At 38.3% G+C, this 27,817-nt stretch overlaps 2 protein-coding genes and 1 long non-coding RNA gene across 4 annotated transcripts in view; 1 reads left to right on the top strand and 2 right to left on the bottom strand.

Annotated features, from left to right (window-relative positions):
• LOC146450232 (uncharacterized) overlaps positions 1–21,106 on the top strand; it is a 34,179-nt gene extending 13,073 nt beyond the window's left edge. For both annotated transcript variants that reach the window (XM_085100604.1, XM_085100603.1), the window contains 7 exons: positions 322–412; positions 1,448–1,822; positions 2,414–2,536; positions 3,037–3,159; positions 3,720–3,842; positions 5,163–5,297; positions 20,296–21,106. In XM_085100604.1, coding sequence (XP_084956730.1) covers positions 322–412; positions 1,448–1,822; positions 2,414–2,536; positions 3,037–3,159; positions 3,720–3,842; positions 5,163–5,297; positions 20,296–20,654 — 1,329 coding nt within the window. In that variant the 3' untranslated portion in view covers positions 20,655–21,106. The remainder of the gene's footprint in view (positions 1–321; positions 413–1,447; positions 1,823–2,413; positions 2,537–3,036; positions 3,160–3,719; positions 3,843–5,162; positions 5,298–20,295) is intronic.
• The window catches only part of LOC146450230 (uncharacterized), a 90,754-nt gene extending 63,336 nt beyond the window's left edge, over positions 1–27,418 (bottom strand). Inside the window, exon 1 of the long non-coding RNA XR_014860359.1 lies at positions 27,380–27,418. This is a non-coding gene — a long non-coding RNA (uncharacterized LOC146450230). The remainder of the gene's footprint in view (positions 1–27,379) is intronic.
• LOC146450233 (uncharacterized) lies at positions 11,428–13,523 on the bottom strand. Its single transcript, XM_085100606.1, has 2 exons — positions 13,273–13,523; positions 11,428–13,160 (listed from the first exon to the last, which is right to left on the bottom strand). The coding sequence occupies exons 1-2, from the start codon at positions 13,443–13,445 to the stop codon at positions 11,963–11,965; spliced, it is 1,371 nt and encodes a 456-aa protein (XP_084956732.1). The 5' UTR covers positions 13,446–13,523; the 3' UTR covers positions 11,428–11,962.
• Positions 27,419–27,817: the final 399 nt, after the last annotated feature.

Below are 27,817 nucleotides of genomic sequence, written 5' to 3' on the forward strand. Positions count from 1 at the left end.
TTGAAATACAAAAGTAACTCTGTGTTGAAAAACAGTATAGCAATCTGTGAGTCAACTATCTAAATAATGTACCATTCAAAGAGCTCGGGTTTACCTCTCTAAATAACGTTATTTGTTTTTCTGGTTTGTTTAAACTGCATCCGTAGCACCAATTATATTTTAGATAATTTTCTTTAACTCGCTCAATTACGAACGATCATAAATCTCTAAGTTTTAGTCGCACAAATTACGCAGGTTCAAGGTTGTGATAAAAAAGGCGAAGTTTATGGAGCAAACAAGAAAAGCATAGAACATTTCACATGAGTTTGTCTTATTTTACAGTATATCAACACCACAGGAGCTCGAGTATGTGTAAAGGAATTGTATGCGTCAAAGTATGACCCGCTCTCTATATCATACACTGTCCTGTCAGGTAAGAGTACAAAAAACTTTTTGTTCACAGAAAAAATCAATGGAAACGAGCAATGTACAAATATACAGATTAATAAATAAGTGAAACCTTAAGATTGGATTTATAACCAAATTGGGCAAACCAATGTAAATATGTATATTTTAATACTCTTGTTTTAGGACGGTATAGAGTGGCGGGGTGGAGGCGGAATTCTGTTAGGGTGTTCTCTGATTTTTTTCAAGGTTTTCCGTAGATGTTTCTTTATTAGAACTATTTTGGTTAAATTTGGTAACTATTTGTTTCCATCACTACGATATATATTGTAATAAAGGCCGAGACAACAACTTTTAACCAACAATGCCATCTGTGAGAATGATGATTATTCTAGAAAGTGACGCAGGCATACTCGGAAAAAAGAAATCCGAGTGCTCCTATCAGGAGTCGAACCTAAGACCTTCCGATTACTAGTTCGGATGCTCTACCACTGAGCTACAGGAGACTCGTGGGAGCTAAGGCCATGGCCTTGTTCTCATTCATTTACCAGGCTGGAAATATACCATCACATTTCTTTCAATGCCATCTGTGTTTTTAATGTCTGCCGGAAACTCATCAAAAAGCAGCAAAGTAATTAAGTAGATAACATTCTGCACGTTGAATGTGCAGGATTTCTAATTTGCAGAGGTTTTTTTTTTCTATATTAAGTTCAGTTTTGAGCACCATTTAAGATGACGCACATTTTTGTTACCGCTTCGGATACCGTTATAGTCCCTGCATTTGCACTCCCCGGACCCGAATCCCAGCAGTGCCATAACACATAATACAACCACTCCCTTAGAGAGTACGTCATAAGCTATGCATTAACCGAGGAGGACGAGTTTGGTTGTTTGTCTAAAACTTTTAAATCACACTATTTCAAATTATTAATGACTAGCCAAGGTAATTAATAACTAACACGGCTGAATCATAACAGAATTGGTTGCCTGGTAACAAAAAAAAAATTCCTAAGGAAACATTACCACTAAATATTTTTTTTTTTTATGTCCTCTGTTCATATAGACATATGCCGACCAGGCTGGAGTTACTTTGGTGGTTACTGCTACTTCACAAGCCGCGCATGCGCCTCATGGCTGGCCGCTGAATCAAACTGTTCAACAATGCACTCAGATCTAGTGACCGTTCACAATCAAGAGGAAAATGTCTACATCCAGCATCGCAATAACGGCGAACGAAGTTGGATTGGTTTGAATGACAGAAGTGTTGATGGATCGTTTGTTTGGACCAACAAAGAAGTGAGCAGCTTTAGGTTCTGGGCGCCGAGACAACCAAATAACTGGAGAAATGAAGACTGTGTGCACACTTTGGGTGCAAAGCATGGTTATACTTGGAATGATGTACCATGCAATAATTGCAACAACTTTACTTGTTTTACAGGTACAGGGAGAACGACTTTATTAGGCCTTTCTTCTTAGTAGCATCGTGGAGACATATTTGTTAGCGTCATTTAAAACTTTAGATAGGTAAAACAAAACATCCATCTGGGAACGAATAATTGCCTCAAATGAGCATTTCTCAGTGTTAATGATTTGCATTAAAGGAGTTAACGTTAAGAAGGAGAAATCAGCCATTTATCTGCGAATAATTGACGTCGCGGATCATATCAGATGTCACATAAATTTTTAATTTTGTTCATTGACTTTATAGCGTAGCCCAACCGCTCACGCAATATAAGCAACATACAACCCACAATGCCTTTATCCGCTCTGACAAAGGACTAACAGTAGACGTTAGTATCAAATTACTTTATCAACTCTGTTCACAAAACCAAACATTCAGTGAACTCTGGCCTTCCATTCCATATATTTCCCTGTGAATTGCTAGAACAGAAAAGGTCATGAAGTTTTGTTTCGTTTGCACAAAATAAAAAAAAGAAAGTTATAAACCCTGAAAGTAGGCCGAGGCAGATTCTACCCCCACCTGTCTGCATGGAGGTTAATGTTGTTGTCTTTTGTTATATCTTTCCAGACCTAGACGAATGTGCTATAAACTCCTTTGATTGTGACCCCAATGCTGCTTGTGAAAACACTAAGGGCTCGTATACCTGTGGTTGTAAATCCGGCTATACAGGAAATGGCAAGATTTGCAATGGTAATAAATTGATAATGATGGCACAGAAAATTGTAAAATTTTATATGGTCGTTCACATCCACATGGAACTAGAATGGTGAAAATGTTTTCACCGAGAAGATGACAAATACGTCGGTAAAATAACGAGGACAAGGTTTAAAATAATTATAACCGAGTTTTGATGGCGATCAAGAGGATGATCATATAAACAAAAAGATGTGCAGTGAAAGCGTGGAAGTTGTATCAGTCATATTTTATAGCACACAATTCTAACATTGAGTCGTACACGTAGACTAATGTTATTCCAGATCATTTTGTCTGCAAGTGACATGGACCACTAGAAATTCTGAGTTTTTTTATATGTTAATAATCCAATTGAGTGAATCAACAGCAAGAACAAAAAGAGGCGAGAAAAAAAAACAGGCCTTTAGAGACTTTTCCATATAGAAATTAAAGAACTTGTCTGGTGCAGCTTACGACAGTTTTCATATGCAACGTTTTCTCTCATTACACTTTCATAGATATAGATGAATGTGTCATCAACTCTTACAACTGTGGTGTTAATGCTTCGTGCAGTAATACCGACGGATCGTACACATGTGCATGTAAAGCTGGATATTCAGGCGATGGAAAGATTTGCACTGGTAAGCTACTTTAATCTGCGCTTTACTCATTTTGGGTATTTCATTTCATTTTATAATTGAACCTGCGTTCATGGGTGTAAAAATAGCGTGAGGAATATGTACTTAAGCAGGAGCCTCTTAAATTAAGGCAACTCAAAGTATCCTCGCTGCATAGTGCACAAGAAATTGAAGAAAAGATGGTTTGTATATCAGGTTTGCACGCGTATTTTATTTTATTTATTTTTCAGGTGCTTCGTTTAAATTGTCCAAAGAGCAGAATAAAATATGCTGCATAAAATTGTGCATAGAGACAAATGTTTTCGGGGACAAGTAATTTTGAAGTTAACAGGGTCATCCAAAAATTACGCGAACTTTTCATACATTAAATAGGTGTTTTATTGCCCAAACAACAACAGCAGCAGAAACAGCGACAGCGACAATAAAAGCAGCAACAGTGACAGAATAACAAAAATGTAATAGTGCAAAACAAGCAGACGAATTTTAGAACAATTAAACGAGAGCGCAAATTCAATATAGATTAAGTATAATCATTAAGACTTTTTCCCATTACATTTCTTTAGATATCGATGAGTGTTCTACCAACTCTCACAGCTGTAATGTCAACGCCGTGTGCAATAACACCTATGGATCGCACACCTGTGCATGTAATTCTGGATATTTGGGCGACGGAAAAACTTGTACCGGTAAGTAGGGAGTAGTATTGTTTGCATTTCCATAATCCAACCTTTCTTAATCTCTCGCTAAACGAAAACTTCAAGACAAAATGGCCTGTAAGCAGGCCCGTAAACACTTAACCAGAGCCTTGGTGGCGGTTATAAGCTAATCTGGGAGCAAATTTCAGAAAGCTACATTGAATTGTTTATTAACTACTTTATTTCTTTCTTTGCTACATATACTGTTATTCACGTGTTTCCTCAAAAGTAAGATGACTAAACTATAACAACGGCTAAAGTAAGGCAGAGTTTACATCAATGCGGCTTCAAATCTTCACGGTTTCCTGCCCTTAAAATCGCATGGAAAACAATACGGTTTCAAAGCGTTTACACGGTGCCAATCTCACTGTTTTCAAGTGCTTACGTTATCCCGATCTCGTTCCCAGGCACTCATTATTGAGGAAGGGGATCTGGGCTCGATAATTACGCCGTCTTTTTCTTTTTGTCAACTCGCAAGTCGCCAGAGCGTGATATAAGAGCTTGTATGGCGTTAACATGAAATCGAAAGTTAGACAACAATATTCCCACACAAAATATAATTAAGTCTGAAATAGCTTACCCGGTGTGTTTTGCTGTGTTTTCAGGGCTTTTCAGTGCTTCCAAACGCCGTTTTGAGCAATTTATCTCTCAGCGGCTGGTCCACGTGCATCACTGTATTATGTTAATGAAAGGTTGGAAACTTGAAGTCCAATTTGAATGTAATTTGACCCGTCATTTGAGGAGAGCACTTCGAAAACCTCAAATGACGGGTCAAATTACATTCAAACTCGACTTCAAGTTTCCAACTTTTCCTTAACATAATACAGTGTTGCACGTGGACCAGCCGCTGAGAGATAAACCGCTCAAAACAGCGTTTAGAAGCACTGAGAAGCCTTGCAAACACAGCAAAACACACACCGGGTAAGCATTTTCAGATTTAATTATGTTTTTTGGGGTTTTGTGAGAATATTGTTGTCTATTTTTGATTTCATGTTAACGCCATACAAACTCTTATATCACGCTTTGGTGACTTGTGGTCAACGTGGCGAAAATTAGCGCACAATTCACATGGACGCATAGACTGACAACGAAGTAGAACTCCTGTTGAAAGTACCCGCTACCATAACTTATTTTAAACCAGTGCTGTACTCCATGCGAGGTTCCCCATTTTGAATCTTCGCGCAGAAGTGAAATTTCAACCGGCGACCCGGTTTCGGTAACGGTCTCGACCGGCATCGTGTAAACGCTGCCCGAAAGGCACTTGATTATATGTCAGTAATGAGCGTCTTGATTTAATTATTTTTTCCGCAGATATCGACGAGTGTGCTAGCGGCTTTCACGACTGCCACAATTTTAGTTCATGTACGAATACCTTGGGATCTTACAATTGTTCGTGCAACCATCCTTTGGTAGGGAATGGGAAAAACTGCAGTCACTCTGCGTCAGGTGAGTCACAGAGATCTGATATAATTGATTGATATACTTGAATTCTGCAAAAAAACAAACCCACACACGAAGTTCAAGAGCAACGTGGAGATGGGAGGTCCCGTTACCCGTTTTCATTATGCATTGAGTTTCTCCTGTACTACCAGAGATATTATATATTACTATAAACTAAAACAGTGGATAGTGCATCGATGCGCTCTGTTTGGCTACTGGAACGTGCTATTCACCTCCAAAAAACTCGTGAACGTCGCGTATATTACGAGAAAAATGGTTTCGCGGTCTCCTACGGTAACAAACGAAGAAATTTCACAAATAAACGAAGAAGCTGTTCACGCTAACACAAAGAAGGCGGCAAAATTTGGTTGGCAGTTTTTACAAGTAAAGCTTGATCTTTTTAGGCCCAAATTTATCGATGAAACTTTTGAAAAGGCTTTTGGTTACAAATGCAAATATATCGTACGAAAATTTGAATGGTTGACAAGAATCAATGATATAAAACTCAGCACTTTCGTGCCATATTATCGCACTGTTTTAGTATATAGTAATACAACTATTCACCTCAGCGTCGGAAGCCAGTGATAAATAACTGCCACTAGGCAACTCCACTTCGGTCAATAGTTGTTAATTATTTATTATAAAAAGGGCAGCTAAAACACGCAGATATTCTGTGACTGCATAACTAATAAACTTAATCCGAACGTGCTGATTCTAAGCTCTTGTTTTTGTTGACAGTTAACAAGGAAAGGATTATGCAGGTTAAAATAATAATTTGATGATAAAAATTACAGGTAGAATCATATTCAAGACAGCGTTTCGGTGTCCCCACGAAATATGATCATAATATTCCTAATGATAAAGAAAAAACAGAAATAAGAAAAGTCTTTATCGCCAGTGTAAATATGGACAAACTACATGGACAAGTAAATTATGATTGAACTGAATGGTGGAATGATAGTTTCGAGAATTTAATTAGTTGTTTAGGAGGCAAAATACTTCGAAGAATGAAAGAAGTGCAGGCAATGTACAAAACATTTAAAATATTCCCAAAGCATTGGCTCAACACACAACTCTCAATCATAAGGGCCCACACAAGTTGAGTCTATTGAGTGAAACCTTTAATAAACGTTAACTCATAGCACGGTTTTGCAGGTGTGAGATTGTTGGGTGTGCCTGTCTTTGAGGAGGGGGGTCTATCTAGATTCCTCAAAAGACAAAATACACATCTGTTCTTCATATATTTATCTTTCAATCAAAGTCGCAAGGACACCTGGGTACAATTTTATCCCGGCTCTGACCTTGCGTCGTCGGCGTCGTACCAGCACGACTCTCCCGTAAAACCTTTTGCTGTGTATAGTTAAAAATCGGCCATTAAAAAGGTCTTTACATACTGGAACACTGCAAAAAAACCCAATTGGTGGGGCGCATGAGAAGTAAACCTCTTCTTCTTCTTCTCCGGTCTTTTTCGTGATTTATTCCCGTTCCGTACAAGTTTTCCTGCCATCCACCTGCTAAAATGCTGTTTCGTTCAGATGTTTTTAAGAAAGGTGAATGATCAATAATTTGTAATTCTTTGGTATGCATTGGAAAGTCTTTTCAGTCTGGCACGTTTACTTTCATCTTCCGTTTGTGTTTTTCTAAACGAAAAACGACCCACTGCCCGCTATATCTCCACCATACCAAGTAGCACACAGTAATCAAGAAAATAGGATAGGATAGGATAGTTTCATAAAGTCCATCAAGAATTTATTTCGAACCTGTTAAACTTGTAGGTATCTGGAATAGGATAGCGTCTATCTTACCCGTCCTACTTCCCTCTCAAAATGAAGGAATTAATATATGGAATATTCAAATTGCGTAAGTCTTTAAAAAGAAACGGCCAGCACACGATTTGGAGGCGAGTGGGCAACATGAAAGCTCTTGTTTTCGAGAGATGACTTTTCTAAACTAGACATTTTTTAGTGATATAACATCCGTCAGTGGTATAACACAAGATCACATTATGATTTCGTTGCATAGATGTCATCCATCGAAAATTCCTCTGACAAAAATCTATTGCTCATCTCCGTCACGTTGTATAGTTCTTTAGAACAAGTTGTGTTTGGTTTTACTAATTTGTATACATCATATCTGTGAAGTACTCCGAGCTATGTCAAAATATCTTGATACACCAACTGTTGGCCCCCACACCGTTTTCATTTGAATTCCTGGCGATTGATTGCATACTCACATTGCAGTATACCCGTCGGTTTTTATACAGTTTATCTCTACTATCGCATTTGGTGAAACTACAATCGGATTACACCATGCATCAACCATTTTTACTTGGTAGATTATATCTCGCTGCCGTTCGGCTTTAGGTTGGCATTTTAAGAATTTAGCCAAGTTGGGCAATCTTTTTTGTGGTCTCGCGGTCTGAATTCTCCTCTTGGACTATTTCATACTTCCAATTCCCGGATTTTTGGGTTCTAATTTTAAAGTGCCCCTTACCCTTCAATTTGTTTTCTTTTGGTAGATTTCCATATCTGTGAAGAACTTATTTTCGAAATTTTTTTTTAGAAACATTGAATCCTTTTTATTTTACGAGCGCTAAAAGTTACTGAAATTTTTAAATTTCTGCGCGCTTTAAGCCCCGCTGGACAAATTTTTGTCTCGTGGGCTTATTAGGAACGAGCCAATGAGAAGCGTCCGATATTTGACACTTTCTTAGCTGTGACGTAAGAAAAGGACACCAGAAGGATTCAGAAGGATTCAGAAGCAATCTTATGCATGCTGATTCCTTTCTCTACATTTCGAGAGTTGCTGCATCCAAAAACCACACATTTTCCAACCATTTTCTCTGTTTACAATTGAAGCATTACCGCGAATCTTCGGATATTTTTGCACGATGTCCTTTTCTTACATCACGCTCAATATTTGGCCGAGTGGGGGACTAATGCGAACGATAGGTGAAAATATCGACAAGACTGCCTTCACTTCTAGCGCTCGTAAAAACAAAAGGATTCAATATTTCTCAAAATTTTTTCGAAAATGAGTTCTTGAAAGATATACCAAAAGAAAACAAATTGAAGGGTTAGGGGCACTTTAAATGCAAAGAGAACATAATGTCAACGGATATCCTTCAAGTAGCGAGAATGTGTTGATTGAAGATTAAAGATAGAGGGACGTCAGTTTCTCCCGGAAGACCAGCCCGTTGTATATCCGCCGTCCTATAAGGCTGGAATTTAGTGAAACAAAAAGATAGTTTGTAATAATCTAAATGTGCAGTGGATAAAAACACTTTGCTGTGTTGTATTTACATTATTTCATACAAAACGGATGAGAGCCTTCTGAAAAATTCGTGTACTTTCATCAATTTGCTAATTGTTTTTTGGACGCATCCTCTAATTTTCAACAAAGGTATACGTGATTGACACTCACGGATGCCACCCAGCGAAAAGAACATGAAACACACGGGTAGTACTCCAGAACTGTTAGTTAGATTTTGTGATAACTTAAGGCAAATGACGAATGTTACACTCACTTGCATGACTTGTTCACAACAAGATTTTTTTCTTCTTAGTTTACGCTCAGTGTTTACGACAATATTTTTGAAGTCCTTCAGATAAGAAGAGAGAGCGATTATGTGCTATTACAAAGTTCATTATCATCAATATTGTAACCCAGTGACGTCCTTGCGTCATACCTGTGCATTGCTTAACTCCATTCCGCTCGATGCAATAAAACACGGAGGATATAAGTACATCCAAAAACTGTTTCCTTTGGTGTCCGCAGAATGCGATGACGATACACCGATTCACCGTAAGACCGGAAGTTGCATGAAAGCGAGACCTAAGGGCCATCGTACCAAAACATGGCGGACACAAGTCATAAGTGTTGCTCGGCTGCACTGTGCAACAATCGCTCAGAGAATAGAAAAGATTTGATTTTTCACAATTTTCCGTTAGATGTAAGCCTGAGGAAGATATGGAGTATTACGATGAGACGTGGCGACAAAAAATTTGCGTCGAACACATCTTTGTTTTGCTGTTCGGAACATTTCACCGCGGAGGATTACAGAAAAAGTCTCACTGGCAAAAGGCACGATCTTGTGAAAAATGCTGTTCCATCGGTCTTTCCTTGGTCAACGAATTGTACAGAATCGAGTGAAAGGACCCTTAGAGCAAAAGCTCGTGAAGACAGCGCAGTTCGACCTTTTGTGGTGTCATCAGAAACAAAAAGCACAAGTCGCTCAAGTGAAGCAGTCGACACATGCAAAAATGGTAAGCCTAAAGAGGAAGATTCAGAGGACAAACCACTGGCGCCAGAAAGAGATTTGGTTGCTGAGAATTTTGAACTTAGGCAAAAACTTTGTCTTTGTAAATTTGGCCTGGAAAGGTTTGGATCCAATGACGACGACATTTTCTTTTACACTGGATTTGAAAGTTATCGAGCGTTAATCGCATTTTGGAACTTTGTTAAGCCTTGCTCTGAGTCTCTGATCAGTTGGAAAAATGCACGTGCCAAAGTGAAAGGAGACCATGCAGATCCTAGTGTTCCATTTCCTTTCCTACAGCAACAGGAAAATGAAAGAAATAGAAAGCGAGAAATGGAGCCCATTGACCAGCTGTGGTTGTTTTTAACTAGGGTGCGTCTTGGATTATTCGAGCGTGACTTGGCGCACAGATTTGGTGTGTCTGTAAGTACTGTGTCGGATGTTTTTGTTACGTGGGCAAACTACCTTTACATTATGTTGGGAAGTTTGCCTGTGTGGCCTTCAAAAGAGAATGTAAAAGAGCACTTGCCAGATTCATTTAAGGGTAGATATGAAAATGTACGAGGAATTTTAGATTGCACAGAGTTGAAATGTGAACTGCCCAGGGACTATCAGAAGCATTCAGAGATGTACTCAGATTATAAATCTCATGACACGTTTAAAGGGCTAGTATGCACTTCACCTAGTGGCTGGATAACATTTATCAGTCAGTTATATCCAGGAAGAATAAGTGATAAAGAAATTGTGGAAAGAAGTAACTTCTGCCAGTTAATTGAAATGGGAGATCAATACCTTGCAGACAAAGGCTTTGAAATCCATGACCTGATAGCCCTCAGAGGAGGGAGTTTGTATATTCCTCCAAAGAGATTTTCTTCAACTGACCAGTTTACAGAAAGCCAGTGTTTTGAAACCATGAGTATAGCCAATGTTCGAATTCACGTTGAAAGAGCAATAAAACGTATAAAAGCTTGGCATATATTTAATCAGGTTTTGCCCCTTTCTACTTATGGATCTATTAATCAAATCTGGACTGTATGTGCTTTGTTAGTCAACTTTCAAAATCCAATAATTTCTGTTTAGAGTAGAGGTGGAGGGAAGTCCTATAAAAAAATTTCAATTTTTAAGTCTAAAATGGCCACCAAGATGTCATAACCAGTTAATATCTTGGTACCTTCTAGGTACCAGGAATTACTTGTCAGAAACACTGTCTACCCTATCCACTTAGGAGCCAAATTGAATTTGAGATGCACCCTTTTAAGAACATTCTGATACCTTTTAAGGTCTGTTTCAAAATTTCTGACAAAACACCTCCATAACGTTTTCTATGGGAGTCCCCTCCATCCAAGACTTAAATAATCCAAGGAGCAACAAACACAACATTTGCCTCAAAGCAAAAACGTTTCAAAACTATATACTAAGAGTTTGATAAAATGTCCTCCTTTTGCTATAGCAAATTGATATACGTCTTTGAGAGGTTACAAGTTTAGTTATCTCAATGAAGAGTTCATATTCTTTCTTAGTCCTAAAGTCACTAACGGTTGTTGTTTGCAATATATTTCTTATGAAAAGCAAGTAAACTAGGTTTAATTTCATTACTCCATCTGGATGAGAATGTTACCTTCAGAACTAAAATAGGATATCTTGAGCTAGTAAAAATGACAAAGTCAGTCAGTGGAAGTGTAGAGATGCCCATTTGCATCTGTGTTTGAAACCAATACTTATGCTTATCCTTCACTTCATAGAAAGAATTGTTTTTCCTAAATGGGAAACTAGCTTCCTTTTGGTTTTGTTCAATGGCAACCTCGGGTGAAACATCCTGCTTTGACTCCAGACATTTTATTTCTACATTTCTATGCTCAATGGTACCATTGTAATATACTATGGTTGCAATTCTATCGGGGCTTGCTGCAAGGACATTGCTATTTCTGTCTAAAATCAGGCCAACCTCTTGAATTGTTACTTCCTTGATGTCTGGTAATGATAAAAGGTATTCTTTGTATAAAATTGCTGCCACAGGCTCATTTTCAATACCATAGATCATACCTTTACTTTTATAATTAAGGTGTTTAGCTTGGGAATAGCTCACGTGTTTGTAAAGAATTCCTTTTGAGATTATTCTTTTAATTAGATTTCCTGGAATCTTTGCCCCTTTATTTTGCATGTGGGTAAATACATCTTTGCATATACTGGCAGTTATCCTGTTCTGCTTTTGTTCAAACCAAGTAGGGTTGAGTGATTGCCCTCTTGTTGCCATTTCAATTCGTTGTTGCTCATCTGTAAGAGTTTCAATAAATAATGTTTTGGCCTGTGTTGTTTGTTTTGCTTGAGTGTGATAGGGATCAGCTCCTCTGTTAGCAAAAATTGGAATTGCCTGCTCTTGTCCTTGAGTATTGCCTATAGAAACTTCTTCCTCCTACAAATGGGGGTTACCATTAGGTTGTCCATAAAGAGTTACATGTGGCTCAGAAGTGTGTGGCATAGCTGATTCTCTCTGCACATGAGTGATTGAAGGGCCAGGAGATCCACCATTTAAACTTTGGTCTTTTTCCCTATGGACGTGATTGGCTGTTAGTTCTTCAGTTGCATGTGATGTACTACATACAGGACTCCAACTTACTTGAACAGCCGGTCGGTTGCTACTGATAGAGGTTGGTATCAAACCGGGAGTGGCATAGTCTTGGAGTTGCTTGTGAATTGTTGAACCTTTAGCAACTGTGCCAACCAGAGTCATTACAGTTGAAATTGACTTTTCTTCTGGTAGCATGGCTGCAAAGGGTATATTTTGGTTTATGTTCTGAAGGTCACGTTTAAGCTTGACAATACCAGTAACATCAAGCTTCCGAGATTTGGGTGGCCTTGGGTCGTAAAATTGTGATTGGACACCTCTTCTCTTCCTGCTTGGTAAGTCAGAGGAATGTCTTGGTTTTATCACATTTGAAGCCATCACTGGGTGGAACTCCACTTCTCGTTTATGCCCTTTCCCCCATTGCCTTGGCTTTGATGTACAGCATCTGTTGTCGGGAGTAAAATCTCGTAGCTCTGACTTTCTCGTCATATCCTCTAGTTTCCAAATGAGAGCCATCACATGGCAGCAAACACCGCTATTGGAGGCTGGGCACTGCCTATCACATTTTGCTGCCAGAATCTTCGGGGATTCATTTTGGTTTAAAACTAATTTTACCTTGTACTTAATGTTCCTTTTGTAGGAAGCCCAACAGCAGGCACGCAAATAAATATGACGCTTTTCTGGGTTGTTATACACCTGTAAATCGTGCATAAAGTTCATCATGCGAAGGCCTTTGTCGTTTGAGTTTATCACAACCTCTGCATTGGCAAATTTCTTAATTGATTTACCAGAATTTTTAACCTGTTCGAACGCATCCATTGGCACAAACGAAGGCAGAATAGAAAAGTCTTCCGAAAATTGTGTAGATTCGTCCGGCGGAAAGCTATCGAAAGGTGAGTTATTGGGGCTGGTTTGTTTTGCCGCGCTCTCAACTGTTGCATTCGATCGCTTGAGCTTTTCAAGCTTTGCCTTCGTGTAACTTCTTTCTGGGTCAGGGTCGTAAACTCTATCCCTGTAGTAAGGGATCGAGTTAAAGGCTTTTACTCTGAAAAAACAAACAAACAAAAAAAAAAAAAAAAACATTGGAAACGATATTGGAAACATAAAATATTGCGACGTGCGGCGCCCGCTTGCGACAGTAAAATTACAAAGCTTACTTTTCGACGAGGTCTTTCTTTAATCCTTGCTGGTTTAGCCTTCTGCATTTGAGCCAGAATTTTAGCTGTGGTATCGTCCACTTGCTGATATCATCCACATTTTCAACAGATGAGCATGGGATGTCGTCTGGCGTAAGGTTTAAGTCTATCTCTTGTAAAGCTCTTTCGTCCATGTTTGTTGATTTGAGATTCGCGCGTTCGACGGCCCTTAGGCCTCGCTCTCATGCAACTTCCGGTCTTACGGTGAATCGGTGTATGTCATACAACGCGTGAATTACGTCGTTCATTTATCACGACTGCCATCATGGATTTCCTAAGCTCTCCAAAACCTTTCATCAAACGATTCATCAAACACAATGGAGACATGTTAAAGTAGTATAAAATTAAAAGGTAAAAAAGGAATAATTATTTTCGACAAGAGATAAAAAATCCAAATGTCGATAAACATGGTTCTCAAAGTCTTGTAGCCATGGAAAAATCATGCCACTTGAACATCTTAATGTCAACGAAATTTTTTCATTGGATAATCGGATACGTTTATGAAAACGTCACAACGTTGGTCGAAGTTTGCTTTCATATAAAAAGTGTTATGAATATTCAAAGTCTGTCCCCTCCCATCTCCCAGGCTGAATATATTTGAATGCATTTCAATTCCATGGATAGTCTTGCCTATTAAAAGTACAATTTCAATTAAGAATAATCATGATCAACTTGAATAATGATCACATGGCTCATTGTTAAACATTTTTCCTGTCAAAGCATTTTTTCTTAATTCATTTTTTATCATTTTGTCGCAGTAATTAAAAAAAACATCGGATCCACTAATATATTTATATTTGGATTATATTGCTTTGCCACTGGTTTGAATTTTGAAAACAGCGGATCAACAAAATTAGACGGAATCGGAGCAAATATGTTCTTATAACATCTGTTGTTATTATTATCGTACAGTTTTCTAAAATGCACGTGGTGATTGCTCCAGGTAGTTTAAGGTTGCCGAACACAGTTTTTCCATTACACAGGTGTTAGTAAACATTATTTGAAAACTACGTACTTCTGAGTACCCGAAATAAGCATGGTGCAAAATTAACTAAGAAGGAATAAATTTTGATACTTCTTGTTGAACAAGGTGCCGTTGCCATGGCAACGCAGCAAGCTATTAACCGTCCACAAATAATGGTTTTTCTTAACTTTTAGAAAATGCACTCGTTAGATTTTTTCCATATTTTGTATCCAGAAAAAACCACAAAATACTGACATAGTGACGCTACTTTCATGTCATTTTAACAGACAGATCTCTTGTAAATGTTGGTTTTTCACTTTAATGTTTTTTGAAGATACCCTCTGTTAGATTTTGTTTTTGGTTTGTAGGCAAGTTACGCTTTTAGAAAACTACTGTTTTGTCAAATTTCACGAAATTCTAACGGGCGGTTCCTTAGAAAACAGTTTATTTCCATTAAAATAACCCGTCACAATTTTTTGTTCAAATGCGCATGCGTGGCTTTTAATTAGGGTTTCTCAGAAAGATGAAAGGCATACAAAAAGGCTTAGCTCATTGTGAACTCAATTTCTTTGTTCGGCGATCAATGAAGAAGGATTCACAAACGAAAAACTAAGTTATTTTAAGAGCAAAAGTTACCTTTTAGTATAAAATCGAGTGGTCGATAGTATTTGCTTACCACAACCCTAGCGCGCGCTTAATAGCATCACTAACAGAATCTGTAAAGCGCGCGCAAACTGTGTTCGGCCACCTTAAGAGCGGCTGCCGGTAAGAATCGAAAACTGCATTTCAGCGACCACTTGGTCGAATTTCTTATGTTTTGCCTGAAGATACCCTTGGATTAACTATTTTCGAAAATCATATTTTAAAGTTTCAAGGTATTTTATTTTTTGAGAAAATTGCAGGGGTTTGAAATGCGGCCTAGGTGCGGTCACGGGCCGATGAAAACCGTGAAAATTTAGGTCAAAGGACGAAGCCCCGTTCACGGTGTAAAATTACCCAATGAACTTGAAACTTTACACAAACCTAGACCAACCATCTCACAAGAAAATTAATACGATAAACATTCCAAACTCGCTGGCTGCTTTCTAAAGCATGCAGATTTGTGTACGCTACTCAAAATGGCCTTGAAACTAATGCCTATAATTTCATTAAAATAAAAAATATTTCTGGTATGTGATTTTCTCTAAATTAAATCTCATATCTCGAAAGACGAAGAAAAGAACTTTATTTGTTCCAAGTTTCAAGCTCTGATTCAAACTCTTTCCCGCTCAAGGAAGATCGAATATGCGTGCAAATATACTTGAGGCTCGCAATTCACTTCACGAATTATGAGATCAGAACTGATTCACAAACACTTGACATCTGGAGCCCGTGAATGTTTCCAAACATCACATATTGGTCCCTAAAACTAATCAGACTGACTGAAGACAACCATTCAATGTTTTTTTGATCCCAGATTTCTTTCCTATTCTGCTCTAAAATAATATATTTATTCCGGTCAATTAGCCGACGAAACATGTGCAACAAATTTGCATACCATTTCGATGTCGCAGGAAAAAGTAGTGCAAATCAAACTTTACAGCTCCTTTATCTTCTTAAATGAAGCAGTCGATTAGTAAAATGGAGAAAAACGTGTGACTTTGTTCCTTCCGTGTTGTTTTGAGTGTTCGTTTTCAGCAGCGACAGCTCAAATCAATAGTGCAACAAATTTGCATACCATTTCGATGTCGCAGGAAAAAGTAGTGCAAATCAAACTTTACAGCTCCTTTATCTTCTTAAATGAAGCAGTCGATTAGTAAAATGGAGAAAAACGTGTGACTTTGTTCCTTCCGTGTTGTTTTGAGTGTTCGTTTTCAGCAGCGACAGCTCAAATCAATAAGCCAATGTGACACTGAACATTCACTTCGCTGATGTGGGTAAAGCCCGCCGCACACGTGAGGAAAGAGCTGAGCTATCTGCCTCGCGAGGCATTTTGCTCAGCTCTTTCCTCATGTGTGCGGCGGGCTTAACCTGGCCAGGCATTTCGGTATGGAATCCTGCGCGAATCCTGTAAACAGTGCAAAGTACTCCTTGTGGGCCAAGCTACGACTACCCTGGTGATGAAAACTTTGTCAAGCTAAAAGACTGTACACGAGATGCGAGAGCCCGTCTTGCCAGCTTTGTATCTTTATTTATTTATTTTTTTTTTTTTTTTCGCGTAAAAACAAAATTCAAGTATTAGGGTGCGTTCGATTGGGGTCTCTGTAAAACGAAGACCGGATGGCGGCGGATGGCGGATGGCGGATGGCGGATGGCGGATGGCGGATGGCGGACGGCGGACGGCGGATGATAAAATGCGGATGACAAAATGCGGATGACAAAAAAAAATAAAATAATAAATAAATAAATAAATAAACAATTTCTTACGCCAAATTTTTTTTAGAAAATTATGTAAAAATTACGTGAAAATTCAATCTCGTACCCAGAGTCTTCAGGCTTTTTGGTCAGCGGGGCAACGCCGGGAAGACTCTGGGGACATCGAATTTTATTACCGCAGGATTTCTGCGGTAAAACAACGAAAACCGTTACGGAACAGCCAATCAAAAAAATTGAATTTTTTCGATGTCCCCAGAGTCTTCCAGGCGTTGCCCCGCTGACTAAAAAGCCTGAAGACTCTGTGTACGAGATTGGTGAAAATTAAGTACTGATTCATGCCGAAAGACTTACGCTATGGCTTGACCGTTTGTTATATGTTATGAAGATAGCCGGAACAAATTTTTCTAACCGCTTTGCTTGACTTGAGGCGAGGGTATATCTGAAAGCTGTTTTTACGCCGCTTAAAATCGATTTAACGGAAATACCTCGCTCGCGTTTCAAGCAATACAAGAACCTTTAGCTCATAACACAAATCAATGTTTGATTAGTTAAGATTTGATGTAGTTTAAAAATGAACTAACCGGCAAATCAAGTATGTTATTTTGCTTACGATATACTGTCTACGTGCGGGTCTAGGGGTAAGCTAAGCCTTCAGTGGCCGTGTAAAACAATGATAATAAGATTTAACTCGACAGAAGCCGGAAGACATTGGTCGAAATGCTACTAAAATTGACAACTATTTAGGGTAGGGTGGTGTGTCGATCAAGTACTGTAGTGGTAGTAGTGTAGTTTTCTTTGTTAAATGTTAGTTACTAATAAAGATGGGGGGGGGGGGGGGGGGGAAGGACTGTAGTGGTGATGTTAAGTTGAAAAGTATGGATCCCGATCAAAAAGTACTTCTTCTTCGATGAAAGTGCTTTCTTTTTTTCGGATCCGACGATACATAAAGAAAAAATGTGGGAAATTTGTGATTAATTAATTAATCAAGCAATTTATTTATTATTTTAATTTTTTGTCATCTGCATTTTATTATCCGCATTTTTCCATCCGCATCCGCCATCCGCCATCCGCCGCCATCCGGTCTGCGTTTTACAGAGACCCGTTCAATTGGGAAATCCGGATTTAGATTTTCACGCCGCATCAAAGGAACCGACGAATCCTTCTCCAGAGTGGATTCGTCGGTTCCTTTGATGCGGAATGAATTTCCCAATCGAACGCACCCTAATTAGTGTCATTTAGTTTTTTAACTAACAGTTATACAGACCCTGGAACGTCGATTTTTTCGCGAAAAAAAAAAAAAAAAAAAAAAAAGACATCCATAACCACCATCCTCACAACTAAAAATATGAAATCTGTATATTTGAGTTGTGAAATCTCCACCAACCCGACCTCCCCCCTCCCCCCTAGCTATAAGAGTCAATAATATTGAGGTTATTGTTTACTTTCCTAGACCGTTTTCTCGCTGCTCCTGCCAGTTTCTTTCAACTCCGTGAAAAAAAAATATTAACATGAAATCTGAAATTGGAAAATTAATAGGCGAAATACGGCCCTCACCCGCTCGTGCTAGTTATAAGGTAGTTAAGGCCCTCACCCGCTCGTGCTAGTAATAAGTTAGTTTTCGTGGCCTTCACCAGACAGACCAAGGCTGGCAAGATTCCTATCTTCTCGGTAATTGAAAGAAACTGGCAGGAACAACGAGAAAACCGGTTTAGGAAAGTAAACAATAACCACAATTGACGCTTATCGCCAGGGGGATGGGGGTGGGGGAGGTCGGGTTGGTAGGCCTTATCACGGTTTTGAAATAACAGTGTTTGTATGGAAATCCGATGTCAAATAACTTTCATAAAACATCGCTTCTGAAAGATTCATGAATTGGAAACTTTTCGCATTAGGAAAAGGATTTTAAGAAAAAAAAATTGGAGGGATGTAGCAGTGCCGGAAAGCGTCCAGTCGTGTTTTGAACTTTCCATACATTTCCCTGTATTTTTTTTCCCGCGAACTATTTTTAGTAGCGCTGAACTGAGTTCACGGCTGGTTCGCTTTACAGACAAATGAAATCCGGACGCTTCCTGGCACAGCTACGTCCCTCCAATTTGTTTTCTTAAAGTCCTTTTCCTAGTGCCAAAAGTTTCCAATTCATACATTTTTCAGAAGAGCTGTTTTATGAAAATTATTTAACATCGGATTTCCATACAAACACTGTTATTTCAAGCATGTTTGCCTACTCGTCAAAATGGCGTCGAAAACCGTGATAAGGCCTATTCACTACTCTGATACCCTCTAAGTTACAAATTTTATATTTTTAACTGTGGGGATGGTGGTTATGGATAGATTTTTTTTTTCGCAAAAAATCGACGTTCCAGGATCTGCATTACTGTAAAAACCAAAAACTGACACTAATACATGAACGTCGATTTTTTTTTTTTTGAGGAGGGCTCTCAGATCTCTTGTACAGTCCTTGAGCTTGACAAGGTCATCATCACCAGAGTAGTCGTAGCCCACAAGCAGTACTTTTCTAAAAGCGCCCTGAACGCGTAAGTGCCTGGCCAGGATCACGGCATCAACGAAGTGAATATCGAGTTACAGTACTTTTGTCACATGCACACTGGCTTATTGATTCGAAGCCGTCGCTGCTAACTAACAATGTTACTTGAAATTCAAAGCAAAGATAAAGTTGTGTGAGTTCCTTTCTCTAAAAATTTGCCAACGTACAAACAAACCTACAGATATAGTGAAATGTAAGGAAGAATGATGTAGGTAGAGTAGATTGAATTTTGATAATATTTTCCTCTCACCCGCCCCTTGTCTTATTTTTTAACATTTTGTGTTCAAACTACTCACGCTACTATGGCAGCTCATCACTCCAATTGAACACTTAATTCTTAACAATACTGCGACTTAATTTTAAGTCTCGGGCGAGGAGAAGAGGATGCCATCCCTTCCTCTGTGATTTTTGTTCCATATTTAACTTGAGAGGACAATTCTTCAGCAGGTGCCGTTTTCAGCAAATGTTTGCCTATATTTGTAGCGGGTTCGTGGACAAGATCGAAAAATTCCGCTCCCCTTCCGGAACAGATCAGATTACATGATTTACAAAATCCCGCCCGCTCGCGCACTGAGAAATAGAAAACGAAAAAAATTGTTATGAGATGTTTTAAAGGCAAAGACACAATTGCCTTTTCTTAACATTTGCAAAATCAACGAGGATCTCACCAGTGTCAAACTCCTTATGCTTATAAATATTTAGAATTTCAAAAGAATAAATATGCCCTTTTTACCTGGCACCCACAAAGCGGCGACATTTCTGGGAGATGTTGTATCAACCGTGACTTGTGCGTCTGTTGCGTACGGTACAATTATGTATTATTGTTTCAATACCCGGGATTGACAACTTAATTTGTCTTGCTAAATTCAGCGAACTGCAGTTGGTACGAATTCAGGTGTCGGTGCGTACGCATCTGCGTGTATGGTAGCTATGCCCCTATATTCCCTAGCAGCGTAATGCATTACGAGCTGTAGTGTTTATTATAACTATTATAATTTTAATGCTTAGAAACATTATCCACTAGCAATAAGGATTTGTGATAAGAAAGCAAATTGAAACTTGTTGTAGTCTGATTTGTTATGACTATCACTATGTTACTTTTATTACTGTTTCTATTTAGAATGCCAAAGCTATTACATTCTGAACAGTAGTACCAGAAAGATAACTTACAGCAGTTACTACGGTTATTGTGACCGGAGAATGACTCATGGATGGTATCGGTTTGAGGGAGCTGCAGGAAAACGAATGGCTTCTTCATGCCCACCCATTAATAGGTGTGGCACTTCTGCAACAGGATGGTTAAGAGGAGGGCACCCTAATGTTGCTGATGGTCAAGTTAGCAGAACGGTGTGTTTTAATTGGGTTGGTTATTGCTGCTATTGGTCAACTACCATCCAAGTGAGGAACTGCGGTTCTTTCTACGTGTATTACCTTACAGGTTCACCTTACTGTTCTCTCCGCTTCTGTGGTAGTGACTAGAGAAGAACTGACAGTGTTCCATTTTCAGCAAACCTTACTGTTAACGTTATTTTATATGGATGATTTTTTTTAACTGATCAAGACCATAAGTGCACGTTTGAGTTTTTTTAATCTCGGGACTGTCAGTCCAACAACATTTCACTAACATTTCAATTTAATTTTTTTTTTTTTGTCGGAAAATTATTCGAGTCTGGAATTCTTAAAAAAACCTTCTTGGTTATTATATTTAGAAGGTGATCACTAATTGCACTTATCTTAAATTCGAGTTTAGTTGCATTGAAGAGAATGAAAACGTTATGTTAATCAATTACTTTAACTATAATGCTTCCACTTTCAAGAGAGCCGAGAGCCAAGAAAATCTTATACTGGAATTTTGATTGAAAATAATTTGCTTGCGCTGTAGGTATATTTGCACTTTTAAGGCCAGTTTTCAAGTGGAAACTACCAAGAAACCAGCTAAGGCAACCTACTGAATATTTTTTGTTTCCGGTGCCTTGAGCTTGAGGCTTATTAAGCGCTTACACTTTCGGAATATCATGGTATAACAATGTACCAAAACCCACGTGGAATAGTCGCAGTGTTGTCTCTCAGCGTTTGTAGTTTTAATCCTTTGATGAACTAGGACAATACCATTGCTTTGAGTGGTTTGCCAGCTGAAACGTATCTCATCAGGCTTAAATATCACTGATGCTAGTACCTGTTCCTAAATTTGGAGGCAATTAAATCATTTGAAGAAAAGTACAACGCTTTTTTAATTTAAAGACACGTTTCGGCCGTTACAACAGCCATCGCCATTAACGAAATAAGTAATAAAATTGAATTTGAGACAAATATATAACATATATATTTTACTTATAACTTGTTTTCGTCAATGTGAAACACAAAACCCAAAATTTAACCGTGAAGCCTGGACATGTGTGATTCTTTTCTCTTGATGAGGTTAAAAAACAATTGTCAATAAATCAAAAAAGTGTGGGATAAGTATATATCTTTAACGTTTGGAACCATTCTCAAAGAACCAATGAGTAGATTGGAAACGTTACACAGTTAGGGTTGTTGCAATGAAATAAATAAAGCGACGTGTTTGTAAACGTAATAGTGGTTATTATTTTGTTCTCGTAGTAAATCACGGCTCAAATATAACAAAAATGCGGGCAACGGAATTCTGCTTGCAAAAGCTAAACCAAAAACATGGGAAATGACAGAGCCATTCAGTTGATGTTATACGTACCATTAGCATTTTGTTTTCCATTTCAAGCAAGTTGCCAGGATTGGAATGAATCACTACCTATGGATCATTTCTTTGTGAACCCCAGAATTACAAACAGTTTTAGGGCAAAAATATCAGGAGAAATTATATCAGGCATGTCTAACTCCGGGAGCTGAACGGATGCGAATGACTCAGACTGGTATGACTTCAGATCTGCAGTCTCCATACAAGTAACTTCTGTTTACATGAAACCACTCAGAACAATCAGAGTTTTTATTGTATTAGAGTCATCAGATAGTGATAAGCATATGTTAATAAGGCAAAAAGTGTAAACAAAGATTCGCCTATACTTTCACACCATGCCACACTCATGGCTAATACGACAGATTGGCTGGAACGTCCTAATCGAGAAAACGGTACCTTTTTAAAAAGTGAAAATGAAATTCCTTTTCTCCTGGAAATTTTTCACTTGGAAGACTCATTTTTTTTTTGTTTTTATTGTTGTTGTTGCTGTTGTTGTTGTTGTTGTTTTGTAAATGGTAAACAACCGCAAACTTGCCCTAACCGGTCTGACAGGTACCGCCCCATATGAGGTCATACCTGTGTCATTTAATCAGGGCCTTTTTACAACGTTTAGAATTTTGGCCGAGTGAGACATAGTACGTATACCTGAAGGCCGCGAATTTTTGCGCCAGAGAGGAGGAATATCTGAAACACTTCCACGAGCCGAGCTTGTAAAGGTCCGATGAAGAAGCACCTCGTCAATTATCCGCGTGTCACACGTTGTAGCTTGACAAGTAAAGAAATGTCTTTCATGGAAGGGTACATTGGCAACTTGAAACGTTCCGCCATTTTCAGGGCAATCTGTTAAACTAGCCTAGAGACGTAAATACGCTGATTCTTATGCCCTAGGCAGACGAAATTTAATTTCTAGTTCTAGTCTATTTCTTATCTATCCTTATCCTACATTTTAAACCAGATGGGTTGATTTCCTCATTAGGTGGGTGTGCATATAAGGTTAGTGTTGAATAAAAGTTATCAAGATGCTGATGAATGAAGATGTTACGTTCGTGACAGTTTTTGTTTCCGGTTTTTGTCATTTGGCACATCATATTGAACATAAAGTTAAGAGAAATTTTTACTGTCTTTCAGGTAGGGATCTTGGTGGAACTTAACAGGAATACTCCGAGCGATTATATATTTTTTTCTTTTTGTGCATGGTTCCTTTTATGGTTTAACTCCTCTTGACAGCAAACTCGCTTTGCAAATAAAACATCCTTACTGGGTTTATAAAGAAATTTTATTGCTCCTTCTCTAAAGAAATAAAACAACTTTACATAAGATGTTGATAACACAGAGGCATATTTTCTGCATGGGATGTGATATACCAAAAATAATTCCTTCAGCTTTTAATAGCACCTAAATTTCCTATCCAATTAAATGAAGAGAATTAAACTGCTATTAGTTTCACATGCCTTTTTGTTTTTAAATGGTTTTGTTTCGTAACTCCCCAATTTTGGTAACCAAGTCGCCATACCTCCCCCCGCCCCCTCAACATCCCCCTTCTCCAACAACAGTACTCTTAGTGTTTCACAGTGTAGTCTGATAAAGGAGAGTAGGGTGTATATCCTTTCAAAACAAAGGGTCAGTTTTCTCACATACGAGCAAGAAAATGCGTATTATTGAATTTACTTCAAAATTGGATGTCATTAGTGTTATTGTCAACATGACCTGTTGTTACACTAACAGAGCTGTTTCAAAAACTCTCATGATCAATGCCTTTTCTGTGACCTAATGAAATTTGTTTCTTTTTTGATCTAACCCATTTTCGGGCTAGGTGTTCTCTTTTCCGGTATCAGGCGTTATCAACCAATAAACTTTCTTTTTATTTATTTCAACAGGGTAAATCATCGCCTGAAAATTTCGAATATAGTTGGTGAAAACCTCAAGTTTTCTACGGCAAAATGACAGCTCAAAATTTCGTAACACGAGAAAACTAAAAAAAAATCAGGTATCATTTTTGAAAAGCCAACAGCAGCTCGCAAATTTGGGAAATAATATTCCATCCCCTCAACCTTTCTGTAACAAATTTTCAGCTTAAGCATTCAAAAAGATCAAACCCCATTAGCTGGCACAAATATGTCTTCAAAAGGGCACAAAACAATTCGAGCAACAGACGAGACACAATTTTTAATATTTTTCTTTAATGTTCTCATTGGGTGATATTGACTACTCGCCTGAAAGGGTTTATTTACGAAGACCTATATGTACTACATTCAAACAGCTTATGCTTTCAGCAAGGCTATACACGAGATGACAAAAATCAAAATGCTGAACAACACACTGAGCTATTTAAAAAATATAGTTACTTTATTAGGAGACTCATACACATTCCCCAGCGGTTTCCTGAATTCTTCAGGGCTAAAAGGTAAAAAAAAAAAAATGCGATTGTAAAGGATTTGTTCATTAATACATATTAATAATTCAGCGCGGAAAACAACACACGCATGTTGGACTATTTCTTCCTGCTCGTCTGGTAGATTGTCTATCTTCAACATGTTACTCATCTGTAACTGAACGGGTCAGCTTATATTTTAGACGGGCAATTCGCCTGATTTTATCAGCCTTCTTGTATGTCTATTTACATGTATCTCAGGACAATTTATCCCTCTAAGAGCAAGGACTCTGCAACAACAAAGTGTCCAATCTCTTACCCAGAGTCCTCAGGCTCTTTGACCTGCGGTTATTAGCCAGGAAAGACTCTGGAGAATTCGGGATTTCGTTTTGATTGGCTGCATCATAACGGCTTGCATTGTTTTACCGCAAAAATCCTGCGTTAATGAAATTGAAGTTCCCCAGTCTCTCTCCTGGTGACCAAGCGCTGACCAAAAAACCTGAGGATTGTGGGTACGAAATTGCCAAGTGCCTTGTTCACACTTAGAGGGATAATTTTTCGGACGGATCATTACTGCAGAGAAGTTATCATGTGAAAGCAGTCATTGCAGAGAGCAAAGGTAGGGAAAAGCATGAAGATAGTCTAAAATTAGCTATTGCTTCAATATTTTAAAACTCTGTTTTAGATATGTTAGATAAGATACTTGACTCTTTTAAAACGAAATTGAATTTTTCTCCTTGATCTAGGTCGTGCCATTAACAAACTTTATCGGAACCCTTTCGACAGTCCAACATACGCTTAGGTGGCCCAACCTCAAGCTCTGAGCGATTATCACTTGTGCAATAGCTGTCACTGCGAAAATATGACAGTTTGTATGGGAATATTTACGATCGGGTTTACGAAGTAGAAATACTGTAAAGTTCTTAATAAAAATGACATCCCTTCTAACAATTTTACAGTATTTCTACTTCCTAGGCCCGATTATAAAGTGCAATAGCGGTCACGGCGCAAGTATGGGAAAACATTCCCATACTTGCGCCCCGGGGGGAGGGGTACTCCCCGGAATTCTTGGTGGGGGTGTGCCGCCCGGGTCTTCAAATCCCGACCCTATGTCAGACCTAAACATGCCATTTTCCACACCCGTTTTCAGACCTGACCTCTAAAATTCATACCCGTTTTCAGACCTGAAAATTATGCATCAGTGTTGACGCAAGGAGTAAAAGTAAGCTGTAATGACATAGTTTATCTATTTCTTTTTCTCGCTATCAGTTAGTCGTTCCAGTTACGTACTGAGAAGAAAAATATGTTTGTAAGCTTTCGTAAATGTTCCCCGCCCCAAAAACCCGACCCGATTTCAGACCGTAATTGTCAAAATCTATACCCTATTTCAGACCAAAGCGGCTCAAAAACCATACCCTTTGGGGCGGCACATACCCATATACCTTATATAGGGGAGGACCCCCCCCCCCCCCCCCCGGGACTTGCGCCGTGACCGCTATTGCACAAGAGACCGTCACAAGATGATCATCGCTCACAGCTTGAGCTGGGACTACCTGTGCACGTGGGATTTTTTTTTTTTTTTTTTGGAGGCGTGAGAACAAGGAAACAATCCTCACTTGCGAAAGCGACAGCTATTTGGAGTGAACAGAGCTCATAATTTAAACCAGGTTACTGTGGGAAAATGGCGCGGTTGAGTTTGCTGTTTCCGTCTTGCGCTTGCTTTCGCTTTTTTTCCCAGTCCTTATGGTGTAGGAGATAATGACAAATCTGACAAGAAAGAGACGCCTGAAAAGAAAAAGAGGTATGATTTAAGTAAAGACTCATGCAGGTCTATGCCGACGACAGTGTGTTTTGCGAAAATTGTTTAAAGGAAGGCTGGGAGTCGTATTAGCCCGAAATGATATTAGCATATTTACACGCATGATTATTATTATCATTATTATTATTATTATTATTATTATTATTATTATTATTATTATTATTATTAATTATTATTATTATTATTATTATTATTATTATTATTACTATTATTATTATTGTTGTTGTTGTTTTTTATTTTTATTTGTATATGAATCAACACATACCGCAAAGAAGTTCGGAGAAAAAAAAATTCGATTTGGATGAAACGCGTAAATTCAGGTGAGAAAATAAATAAAATTAACACACGGTCACTTTAAGACTAAGATCCGACAAAACGCGACGATAGCGGGCGAGATTCCCCATCATTAAACAGGCAATTCAATTTCAGTCGTCTTTTAAAATAGAAAAAAAAAAAAACTTGCTAAAGTCATCAATAACCCGCCTTAAATTTTTGTTGTGTTTGCATAGGGTATTTATATTCTCGTCTCCTCTGGTTCTCATTTGATCTTGGGTTTCACAGATGTATCGAAGAAATAACAAAAACAATATTTTATCCAGTTAACAGCCTTTCGGTTGTACTGTTAAGATTCATTTCGTTTTTTTAGGCCTATTGAAAAAAAAAAAAAGGATTTTCGTACAATTCGTACCCATTTTTGGCGTGGTAATCGTACAAGTTAAAAATATACATGTATGTTCCAGTTTATAGGACAATTGATTTTCTTTTTATTTGCACTTAGCAGCTACACTGTAATTTTTAAACTTAAAAAATTTTGCATGGAAAGCGTTTAAATAAAACGATTGTTGCGTTATAAGAAAAAAAATTAAGTGTTTAAAGTTTAAATACAATGTCCAAATTCCCGAGTCCATTCTATTCTATAATTATTGATGAGGCGACGAAATCCGGTCGGGGATCATTTGCGGTCCAATTTGGGGATCATTTCCCGTCCGGGGATCATTTGCGGTCCAATTTGGGGATCATTTGCGGGCCTGTACAGAGCGTTTTTCAATTGAGTGTCGAAAATGATTTCGCGTTTTCTTAGGTTTTGCTCAGTATCACGCTCTGTGATTTGTAAGAAAAACTTGCGTCACTTTTTCAACCAATGAGAAGCAAAACCAAACCAATCATGCCTTACTCGCACGCGTTTTCCCGCGCTTGGCGTCGTTTACAAGTATTTGCATCGAATTCCGATTAGTTCATTGCACTGTTCACGTGTTTTGTGACTGGCCATGGAAATTGCTTTGTTTTTCGTTTTACGACACTCAATTGAAAAACGCTCTAACTTAACATTTTAAGGCCTAAAAGTGATCAGCATCAAATTTATCCTTGTAATATCAATGCTTTTTCAACCCCTGAGGTCATGAGAATTAAGGATATGATCACCCAAGGTGAATTTTCTTGATATTTTAATAACTTCTCCCCAGTACTTTTATAAGAAAAGCATGGAAACAAGATAGTACAATTTGTTCTTTGATAGAAGGGGTTAAAGGGTTAATGGAATCTTTACTGAGTTACTACTACTTAGTTTGCACACAAGTCCAATTAGACGACGAACTCGTCTCAAATGTATTTGGTCTTTCAGCATTGTGTTCCACGAACCACGAGTCTTAAAGCCGAACCGGCCATTTTTACGAAAACACCATTTTACAACATGTTACAACAAGTTCAAAAATTCATGTTATTAAATTTCAATTTGGTAA

Source organism: Pavona decussata, unplaced genomic scaffold, assembly GCF_977016875.1.
Source record: "Pavona decussata unplaced genomic scaffold, jaPavDecu1.1 SCAFFOLD_476, whole genome shotgun sequence".
In the NCBI taxonomy this organism is placed as follows: Eukaryota; Metazoa; Cnidaria; class Anthozoa; order Scleractinia; family Agariciidae; genus Pavona; species Pavona decussata.